Source organism: Chaetura pelagica, unplaced genomic scaffold (assembly GCF_000747805.2).
Source record: "Chaetura pelagica isolate M959 unplaced genomic scaffold, ChaPel_1.0 scaffold139, whole genome shotgun sequence".
In the NCBI taxonomy this organism is placed as follows: domain Eukaryota; kingdom Metazoa; phylum Chordata; class Aves; order Apodiformes; family Apodidae; genus Chaetura; species Chaetura pelagica.
The window spans coordinates 6,534,555-6,545,802 of record NW_009970717.1 but is presented as its reverse complement, the minus strand read 5'-3'; the positions used below and the strand labels follow the sequence as shown (position 1 = coordinate 6,545,802).

Below are 11,248 nucleotides of genomic sequence, written 5' to 3'. Positions count from 1 at the left end.
GGCTGCTGGGACGGGGGCAGGAGGGTCTGATCCAGGGAAGCTGCTGCTTTGTTGCAGCAGAAGCCTTGGCCCGGCAAGGCCCAGCTTTGGGGCACCGTCTGAGAGCCTTTTGGTCCCGCTGGGTTTCTTTGCAGTTAGGTTGCTTATTGTGAATTAAAATTGCAGAGCTTCCCCCACCACACACACACACACACACACACACGTTGAAATTAAAATATTAACTTGCTTGCCTTACTTGGGGAGGGTTTTTCATCTTGGGGGATAAAAAGTCTTTTTTTGTCGTTTTTCATTGAGTCCATATTTTTTGCCAGTTTACACCGATGACTAATAAAATGGCCAACCTGGACGGCGACATCAACCACCTTCCCCAGTTCATAAATGCAAAGGCTGTTAGTAACATCCTGACGTGCCCATTACCCTTGGAATTGTGAATCCCGTGTCAAGTCCAATGTGAAATTAGTCTGTGCTTACGGGCTAATGGATTGTGCTTCACGTTGTGTACTACAACACCTAATTCACTCGAGTACATTCTCCTGTGATTGATGGGTCTTTGCTACAGGAAAACAACCAGTAGAAGTTGAGTAGCCATTAATTTCTAAAAAAATGTTCATTACATTTTTGTAACTGAATATGATGGGGCTTTTGTGGCTTCTTGCTTGTGGTGTTTTTATTTAGTAATTTTTTCCCCCACATGGTTTTATGGGACTGTATTTCAGGCACTGGCTGAAAGGAGTTCAGCTGACTTCAGTTCAACCTACTGTGTTCAGTGGACTCTCATACCATACAGTGGAATATCTACCCCAATTAACAGATGCTGCCTAATGAAAGACTAAAACTCATGCACAGAGGGAGGAGAACACATGTTGCCTCACCCTCAAAAGGGAGCAGGTGTTGAGCTTGCTTAGCCAGCAGTATCCGACAGTAAGACTCCCATAACCTGAATTGCAACATAATTTTTTTTTCTTATTTTTATGTAATATTCTCTTTTTAAATGAATTTTCTGCTCACTTTTTTTTTTGCCAGTTTATTAACCCCCTGGAAATTTCAAAAGCCAGTTTTTAGATTTCCTTCCTTGGAAGGCTGTGGAGAAGCAGCCTGTGCATGTGCTGCTGTGATATTTGCAGGTTTCCAGGCCAGGCAGCAGTAACCAGCTTTGATGAGATGAGGAGTAGGTTTTGAAAAGGTCATACACAGATCTTGTATTTACCACTTCCCTTCTGCAGATCTTCTTGTTTACAAATGTTTTAATTAATACTCTAGCAGCTGCTTCTTCAGATACTGATGTGTTACCCTGACTCAACACACAGGTGAAGTGTCACCCAAAGGTTGACATATGGTCAGTGGAAGCATCGTGAAGGCCCTTGGTGCTAAGTACTGGACCACAGCTGATGTCAAAGGCTGGCTTTTCTATCTTGCATATTTAATCTGGGTCCCATTGCTTGGGGAAACTAATCCAAATAACCCCTCAGTTACTGACTTGCATACTCTGTGTCTACCATGATGGGTATATTCCTAATTCATTCATGTGTGTTTACATTTTAGATAAATCAGGTATTTTTACCCAGTTATTCCTGCAGTAATCTTTAGGAACATAATCTTTAAAGTGTAATGTGAAATGATTATTTAATTGGGCGCTTGCAGCAGAACAACTCCTGTTGAAATTTCTGACTGGCTAACCAATTTCCTTGAGCAATATGTTTTTCCACATGATAGATTCTCTTATTTTTCTCAAGAAGATACTGTAATTTTAATTGGAAAGCTTCGACATATTTTGGATCGACACAGAAAAGTCAATTTTTCTTTCATTAAAAATCTTGTACAAATGGATGCAAATAGAAACATAAATGGAAAAGGAGACACTAGCACTGTACTGGCTTTTACTTCAGAATTTGGTTTGTCTGGGCATTTTGTAAAGACTGAAGAGGTGGGGAGTTTGTATATAATAGGTATATTACACATCTGTATTACCTACATATTTTCAGTAAGCTTAGTAATGCAGTCTTCTTTGTGAAGTGTTTTGTGATGCCTTCTTGGGCTTTATCCCCAGCCAGGCCCATTTTAGGTGGGACTTAAACAACATCCAGGTCTCTGCTAGTGTTCAAGAAACAGATGTGCCCAACTGCCACGTTAGGTGTCAGCCTGAAGGCATCCAAGGGTGCTGAGAGAGCTGGCAGAGGTCATTGCTAGGCCACTCTCCATCATCTTTGGTAAGTCATGGGTAACAGGAGAGGTGCCTGAGGACTGGAGGATAGCAAATGTCACACCAGTCTACAAGAAGAGCAAGAAGGAGGACCCGGGTAACTATAGACCAGTCAGCCTCACCTCCATCCCTGGAAAGGTGATGGAACAACTTGTTCTTGGCACTATCTCTAGGCATATCAAGGACATGGGGGTCATCAGGAGCAGTCAGCATGGTTTTATCAAGGGTAAATCATGTTTGACTAACCTCATAGCCTTCTATGAGGAAATTACTAGGTGGATAGATGATGGTAGAGCGGTAGATGTGGTTTATCCTGATTTCAGTAAAGCATTTGACACCGTCTCCCACAGCATCCTTGTACATCAGGTATGGGTTTGATGATGAGGTAGTGAGGTGGATCAAGAACTGGTTGAAAGGAAGGAGTCAGAGAGTTGTAGTCAATGGGGCAGAATCTGGTTGGAGGTGTGTGACTAGTGGAGTCCCTCGGGGTTGGTACTGGGACCTGTGTTGTTCAACATCTTCATCAACGACCTGGATGAGGGTATTGAATGTACCCTCAGCAAGTTTGCTGATGACACTAAGCTGGGAGGAGTGGCTGACACACCGGAGGGCTGTGCTGCCATCCCAAAGGACTTGGACAGGCTGGAGAGTTGGGCAGGGGGAAACCTGATGAAATTCAACAAGGGGAAGTGTAGAGTTTTGCATTTGGGGAAGAACAACACCATGTCCCAGTACAGGTTGGGGGCTGACCTGCTGGAGAGTAGTATAAGTGAAAGAGACCTGGGGGTCCTTGTTGACAGGAGGATGACCATGAGCCAGCAATGTGCCCTTGTGTCTAGGAAGGCCAATGGCATCCTGGGGTGCATTAGAAAGGGTGTGGTTAGTAGGTCAAGAGAGGTTCTCCTCCCCCTCTATTCTGCATTGGTGAGGCCACATCTGGAGTATTGTGTCCAGTTCTGGGCCCCTCAGTTCCAGAAGGACAGGGAACTGCTTGAGAGAGTCCAGCACAGAGCTACAAAGATGATTAAGGGAGTGGAACATCTCCCTGATGAGGAAAGGCTGAGGGAGCTGGGTCTCTTTAGCTTGGAGAAAAGGAGACTGAGGGGTGACCTCATCGATGTTTACAAATATGTAAGGGGTGAGTGTCAGGGAGATGGAGTTAGGCTTTTCTCAGTGATGACCAGTGATAGGACAAGGGGTAATGGGTGCAAACTGGAGCATAGGAAGTTCAAGGTGAATATCCGAAAAAAAATTTTTCCTGGAACAGGCTGCCCAGGGAGGTTGTGGAGTCTCCTTCACTGGAGACATTCAAAACCCACCTGGATGCATTCCTGTGTGATGTGCTCTAGGTGACCCTGCTCTGGCAGGGGGGTTGGTCTAGATGATCTTTCAAGATCCCTTCCAACCCCTAGGATTCTATGATTCTAAACACAAAAATTATGCAGCATTGAATGAGAGGGTTCAGATTAGTTGAGATTGAACTCCTCTGCTGCATTACACATGCAGGTATGCTTTTATGGCCTCTAAGCAATTTTTGTCCAGGAGTGTAGAATCATAGAATAATAGAGTGTGTATAAACTGTACTGGTAGACTTGCCTCTAGCTGGGAATGACACTGGTATAAATGTACATCTGTCCTGGTTTGAGCCAGGATGAAGCCAGGACAGCAACTCTGACAGATACATTTGTTCAAACACATTTTACTTTCCACACCCTGTTAGGGAGGTCCCAGCTCCTAGAGATGATAGAATTCAAGGATGATGACTGGAAACTTGTAAAGAGTTCAGTTTGTTTCCAGCATGATTGGTTAACACTGTTGATACCTAAATTGCTGCTCAATTCAGGCACCTGGCTTGAAACAAATGGAAATGAAAGGGATGTTTCATTTGGACCAGGTCTGTAGTTTTGCACTCTCAGCAATTGTTCATAGGCCATCACACATCCTCTTTTACTCCCTGCTGAGAGGTTACTGTTCCAATATGCCTGTTCTCATAAAGGCAATTTACAGGAATGCCCTTTTATTAGGCAAAATTAGCAGCCTTACCCCAAACTAAATTATTGGTCTCAACTATGTTGGCAATCAGTTACTGCAGTGACTTAACAGGTCCTTATGCATACTGCTTGACTGGCACTTCCATGGGTCAATGATGAGAAGAGCTGATAACATCTTCTAGCACAGCTGGGTACCAAGGACTTCTTTTCACAGCCTCAGTTACGTTTTTCCACTTCCAAAGGCAGGTTCCAGCTACAGGGCTACAAACACAAGCAGTTCATTAAATTAAATCTGGGAAAAGGGAGGATGGTTGAAAGTATGGATGTTTCAAACAGTGGCCAAGGTGGTATGACCTACCTCTAGCTCTGAGCTCCAGTGCTGTTTGTGTGGGTGGCTTCCGTTTCTGATATTCAGTAATATCCTTAATACCATGACCTTGTCTCCAAGCCTTTGCAAAATTTTTGCAAATTTTTTGGAGTTGTAACAACTGAAATGCATCAAAACTAACCAGGGAAGGTCTGTTTCTTTATAAGTGCAGGCACAGCTGATGGATGACTTCCCAGTAGATAGCTGTGATCAGCAGTTGTTTATTTTTCCATTGCTGTTAACCCAAACCTAGACCAAACTCAGAGCATTTACTTTTTAATCAATTGTTAAATGCTGTGTAATGGATAATTATCTTCATATAATTATTGTGTGGTCAGAACATACTTATGATGTAAAAAAAGTGAAGCTGTGTGTTTGTGTCTTTCTTTTTAGTTCATGCAAAGGGGTTTGGATTCACAAACTAAAAAACAACTAGAAGAGGAAGAAAAGAAGATAATAAGTGAAGAACACTGGTATCTTGATTTACCAGATCTGAAGGAGAAAGAGTAAGCTTGTAACCTTTTGTACTTACTGTCATTGGATTGTTGAGGGGTGGGGATAGAACATACATGGGTTTTTTTTCCTATAAAAGAAGTATTATTAATAACCAATTAGAATCATAGAATCATTAAGGTTGGAAGGGACCTTAAAGATCATCTAGTTCCAACCCCCCTGCCATGAGCAGGGAACCCCAGCACTAGATCAGGTTGCACAAAACCTCGTCCAACCTCGCCTTAAAAACCTCCAGGGATGGGGCATCAACAACCTCCCTGGGCAACCAATTCCAGCTCCTCACCATCCTTAGAGTGAAGAATTTCTTCCTAATATCTAACCTAAATCTCCCTCAGTTTAACACCATTACCACTTGTCCTATCACTATCTTCTCTGATGAAAAGCCCCTCCTCAGCTTTCCTGTAGCCCCTTTCAAGTACTTGAAGGTGCTCTAAGGTCTCCCTGGAGCCTTCTCTTCTCTAGGCTGGAGACCCCCAACTCTCTCAGCCTGTCTTCATAGCAGAGCTGCTCCAGACCTTTGATCATCTTGGTGGCCCTTCTCTGGACCCTCTCCAACGGGCCTATATCTTTCTTGTGCTTCAGGTGGGGTCTGACCAGAGCAGAGGGACAGAATCACCTCCCTGGCCCTGCTGGCCACACTTCTTTTGATGCAGCCAAGGATGTAGTTGGCTCTCTGCAATTAACAGAAGCAAAAATAGTGACAGACTGGCATTGCAGCTTCTTTATTATTTATTTTCAGGGACATTCTCAAGGTTGCCTAGTGCAGCTTGACCTACTTTCAGTTCTTGTCTCTGTTGTTTTCTTTCACAGTTTCTTCTAGATGCATGTAATTAGTTTCTTTCAGGCAGGGACCAGTTCATTCACTGCTGCTTTTTCCCTTCATTTGAAAAAAAGAAGTTTGAAACCATGTGTTAGTAAATTCAGGTCCTGTCACACAGTTAGGTCCATTCAGGACAGTTCTGTCTTCTTGAATCCAGCTCACCTCAAATCCTGTTTTTTGAAATAGGAGAGATAATGGCAAAATTAAGGGAAATCTTTGCTAATAAGGAAGATTATGTCCATTGCTGCTATTTAGAAAGGTGCTTTAAAGAGCAAGAGAACTACTTTTAAAATTATTGGATTTTTATCCTTTCCAAAGCAGACAAAAATTCTATTGAAGGAGAACATACATAATTTTTAAAAAGCAGGGATCCAGGGAATTCACTGTACTTGAATAAGGTCATTGATAAACTACTTTCCATTACTGTTGGTGGATATGAGAAAAAGGTATTTGAGCTTCAGTTGCAGAAAGGAAGGTTCAAGCTGGACATTTGGAGAATTTTTCTAACAGTGAGGCTATTGAAGCACTGGAATAGATTGTCTAAGGAGACGCTGGGTTCTTCATCATTGGGAAGTCTTTTGAGGACAGGTCAGATGGACCTCTGCGGTTCACGGTACATGTTTAGCTGATCCTAGCTTGAGGTGGGAGAACGAGCTTAATCTCTTCAGCCTAACTTCCTGTGATCATGGGAGCTTGTTTTACATGGGAGATGAAGAGGATGAGGGAAGAGTTGCATACGTGTGTGAGGAAAAGAGGGATGGAACAATTCACGGAAATACTTTGATCTAACGCGCGTATTCTGAACGCCTCAGGGTCGTGTTTCTTTTCTCACTCCATGCTCATTAAAAGAGGAAAAAAGGGGAAATCTTTCTCTGCTGAACAGAGGATTTACACAGTGTTTTATATCCTGACAGACTCAGCTAATGCCAGGTCTAACATCACAGTGAAAATTAATTAGAAGCTTTTGCTGGTATAGTAATGCCACCTGGAGAGTGATATTTATGTGGTATTTTTATTCTGGCAAAGCATTAATGTAGGTGGAATGTTACCAGCAAAGAGTGCTCTTTGTCTGGAGAGCTAATTTTGCTTCTTGAACTGGCATAGCTTTACTGGTAAAAAGTATTCCTTTGCATCCCAAGTTCCTTGTATTGAAAGATTTATCAGTGCAATTGAGCTTCAGAAAGTAGTTGATGGTTCAGAATACACTGTGGTTCTGCTTGTTTGTGCGTGGGGAAGACAGCAAATGCTTTTTGCATTTGTTTGATTTGGTTATTGCATTTGACAAATGCTGGGTTTGGGGTTTCATGCAGGAGCTTTATAATAGAAGAGAGGAGCTTTATGCCATGTGAGGATCTACTTTATGGCAGAATGTCCTTCAAGGGATTCAATCCAGAAATTGAGGTACTGTTTCCATGTTCTGTTCTGAGGTCGTCTCGGGTTAGGATGAAGCCCCTGGGGACGGGGGTTTGAGTGTTCACACTACATGCTGTTTGGCCTTTGCAATACCTTCCATAAATCCTTCCATGCACAGAAAATCTGTGAGTTGAACAAAATGTTGATCAGTGCAGCAGCATCTGGTAAACAGAAGCTTTTTATCTCCTTGTGTTGATGGTCAGTAATTGCATGACTCCTGCAGATTTTCTCTCCCTGAAGCGAGGAAAGTGTCCCACCTGCTGCTCCCCAAAACAATAGCTCACTTTGCCTCCTGCCATTTAATTTAGAGTCCAGTTCTGCAAATGTTCAACCCTATTTATTCACCACTTCCTTGTATAAGGACTTGGAATTCCAAACTAAAAATTTTGGGTGTGAGTATTTGAATTTCTTTCTGGCATGATTCATGCAATAGAATTATGCTGAAATAGTAAGTAATAAAGATGTTAGCACTGAACTGAAGCAGGAGGATGAAAGTGCAAAGACTGAGAGGAATGCAAAAGGCTATGCAAGGTGATTACTGGAGGATTCTTTCAGTTATTTAACTTGCTCTCACTGTGACTTAGCATATTATTGCTTTATGGTTTTTACAAGTAGTTTATTGTAAATCCTTGCAGATATTTTTCCTTTTTAACAAAACCAGTTCAAGGACTATGTGCTAACATCACAATGAAAAATAAATGATTATCACATTCTCTCTGGTCTCCTGAAGATGTCTGGCATGCCCTTGAGAGTGTTTGAATAGTACAATTCACTGAAAACACTTGTCTCTCTGTTGCCTCTCTTCCCAAAGGGAGACTCTAAGCTCAGCTTAGCAACAGGCAGGCATGTTGCCTTTTTCTGATGAGCTTTCATAACAGTATGCTCTAGCCTGACCAGGGAACACCAACTAATCATGAAACTTGATTCTTATCTTTTATACACTTCTACCTCTGAATTTCTGTAGCTGCTATTGTGTCAGGCTTACATATTTAGGCTGCTTTCTTACTTCATTTTCAGAAGCTAATGATCCAAATGAACTCTAAATGCAAGGAAGAAGTTGTTGAAGTGGATGATAAAATGGAAGCTGATGTGTCAGATGAAGAAATGGCCAGAAGGTAAATTATAGTTATGACATCATCAATATTAGCTAGGAATGTGATCTGATACTGCATTATATATGGGAAAATAAACCCAAAAAGCAAGTACAAAAAAAACCCACAAAACAACCCACACCCAACAGAATTTGTTACTTTATAGAACTAATTTTTGAGGAATTCTAGTGTGTATTCTTTGGTATCTCCGTGACTTTTTGGGGAAAAAAACCCTGTAGGGGTTTTCTGCTCTTTGACATCTAGGCATTCCATGCTAACTCTCCTTTTCCCAGATGGCTAACAACCCCAAACTAGCAAAATGAATGGTAATGTAATAAATGATCATGTAGTACTTGTGCCTGTCAAGTTCCTATGACAGGCTTTTTACATTGCTTAAATTGTTGGTTAGATTTATTATTTGCTCCATTGAAGTTTTCTCTGATTTTAGTAAAAGCTGTATGGTTTTTATTGTATTCACAGATATGAAACATTAGTGGGAACAATAGGGAAGAAATTCTTGAAAAAAAGAGACCAGCGTGTACTCCAGAATGAAGATGAGGATGGGAACACAAGACCTAGCAAGAAAGCTAAGAAGTTCTTAAAACCTCAGGATTAATGTCAGCTGCATAACTGGAGCTAATAGAAATATTATCTACCAAATATAGTATAACAAACTGGAGATTGTTAGGAATTTTTGCTGTGTAAAGTTCTTCTAATGTAAAGGATAGATTTATAAATCTGTCTTTTCTCATTGAAGTGTCTACCATCCACATGACAAACATTTTTGCAAGTGGATGTGTATATAATGGATGTTATACATCCTTTCCTCTCAGTAGCTTTTAATATGTGGGGCATTAATCCCATCAGCCTGTTTTAAATGTTGTGCATAACTAGATGGAGTGTCACATGCAATTGAGAGCAATGTTATTTACTTAGGATAACATCTGAAATAAGTATTTGGAGTTCAAGACAAGCTCTTCCCAATCCAGTAAGACAGTTCAGCTTTCACTGTTGTTTTTTTTATTACAAAAACTAAAACCTTTGCTGTCTTCAAAATTAAAAAAACAGTCAGCAGAAACATGTTGTTTGAGTTTGTTTTTTTACCATGCTAAAAATAAGATGGGAAAAGAGAGAAAAAAAATCCATTTTGTTGAATGTTGTTTTTTATAAGGCCTATTTAAAAATAGATGGGTTTGTAGTAAAACTTTTTTTATATAGAGAAAGCCAAGTATTGGGCAATGCTTACAGTCTGACATTTGAGCAGATTTCGAGTCTTTAGTTTCTGTCTTCCAAAAGAAGTTTGCTAATCTTGTCTCTTTTTCAGCAAAAAAAAAATCCAACCTTATAATTATCTGGGTCTTGTCACAAAAGCATGATAACAGCTTCATAAAACATAACTGAAAGCTGAATAAAAACTGGTGGGTTGGTGTTTTTTAGTGGTTAATGATTGTTGTTTAACTAATTTCATGTAAAAAATTATGCTTGATGCACTCTGATATAAGAAGTGATCCTGTTCTGTGCTGGCTGCAGTTGTCCCCAAATATTAGCTGACTCAATTCTTCCAGTTAGGGTGCAGAGAAGCTGTCTGAAGTCATGTTAGGACAGCAGCATCGTGCCCTTTGGTCAGTCAGAGCTCTGGGCCTGTTGAAAAATGTCGGTGTGGTCTTGTCTAAAATCAGGGCAGGTGTCTGTATCCTGCCTTTCAAAAAGAAATATTTCTTCTTATTACTTCATTTCCCAGTTGTATGTCTTAAGTTACTTAGCCTTAATGCTGACTCTCTGGAGAGAGATGAATTTGTTAAATGGAATCAGGCAGTGGCTGTTCTGTCATGGACACGAGCTGGGGTTTTTTTTCTTAACAACTCAGTGAAGCAAGACATGAAACTCAATTATATAAAGAAAGGGACTGTGTGTCTGCTGTATTTTGTGTGACACATGAACTATAAGCCATACATCAAGAGCACCTCATTAGATATTCAAGATGGATCACACATGGAAAGAGAAATACACTTTTAACCTGGTAAGGGGACCTCATACAGGTGGAAAGTCTTGATTCATGATCTGGGAGAGTTTTTTCAGAGCTAATTAAATGCTACTGGTTCAATTACTTAAAACCTGATCATATATTATTGCTAGCTGAAAAGAAGTTAATGATGGCAAGACATTTTTCTTCCCACAGAAGATGTGACTTGAGCTAAGAAATTATTTATGGCTGGTCATCACAACAAAATATCCCATTATTCTCTCTTGCTTAATAGTGGGAAAATTATTCCCCTTTATCTGAACACATTTCTTCAATGGAGAGAGAATTTCTGCACAGCTCTGCTGGGTGACTTGAGGGGGGAAAAGTGTGTTAAATCACCAGCAACCAGGAGATGTCACTGCAATTGCACCCCCTGAGAGACCGTGGAGCAGGTTCCAGTGGTGTCACATAAAGGAGCTATTGGGTAATTTCGATAATGATTAGTGGTTCAGATGGACTCGAATTAAGCCTTTTGCCATGGTTTTAGCCAATAGCCAGGTAACAGATGCTCTCTGTTATCTCCCCCACTACCCTCCCAACAAGGGAGAGACTTTAAGGGTGGGGGAAAATAAACCAATAGGCTTAGTTATGATGGTGCATTACAAATACATACAAATATGCCAACACAGCACCCAGTTGGTAATTCCCAACCAGACAAGTCCCAAACAGGACTCCAGATGGGGGAGTCCAGGCTCCCAGGGACAGTCCAGAAGAGCCTCTTAAGGAGGTGGAGGAGAGGAAGGAGGTGACCTGCCTCAGTGAATGGTGTTCTCCAGTGGGAAGGCAGGACGCGGGAGCCGTAGAGGGACCGAACAGGGAACCAGAAACAG

At 41.2% G+C, this 11,248-nt stretch overlaps 1 protein-coding gene across 1 annotated transcript; it reads left to right on the top strand.

Annotated features, from left to right (window-relative positions):
* The first annotated feature begins 4,954 nt into the window (after nt 1-4,954).
* MPHOSPH6 (M-phase phosphoprotein 6) lies at nt 4,955-9,011 on the top strand. Its single transcript, XM_010006202.1, has 4 exons — nt 4,955-5,064; nt 7,202-7,292; nt 8,322-8,419; nt 8,876-9,011. Exons 1-4 carry the CDS (start codon nt 4,955-4,957, stop codon nt 9,009-9,011), a joined length of 435 nt encoding a protein of 144 aa, XP_010004504.1.
* Nucleotides 9,012-11,248: the final 2,237 nt, after the last annotated feature.

What these genes read in the sequence shown, in the direction of transcription:
- MPHOSPH6 (XM_010006202.1), top strand. Translation starts at nt 4,955, where the DNA reads ATGCAAAGGGGTTTGGATTCACAAACTAAAAAACAACTAGAAGAGGAA. An exon ending in GATTCAATCCAGAAATTGAG is followed by an intron (nt 7,293 to 8,321) that starts GTACTGTTTCCA and finishes CTTCATTTTCAG; the next exon opens with AAGCTAATGATCCAAATGAA. An exon ending in GATGAAGAAATGGCCAGAAG is followed by an intron (nt 8,420 to 8,875) that starts GTAAATTATAGT and finishes TTGTATTCACAG; the next exon opens with ATATGAAACATTAGTGGGAA.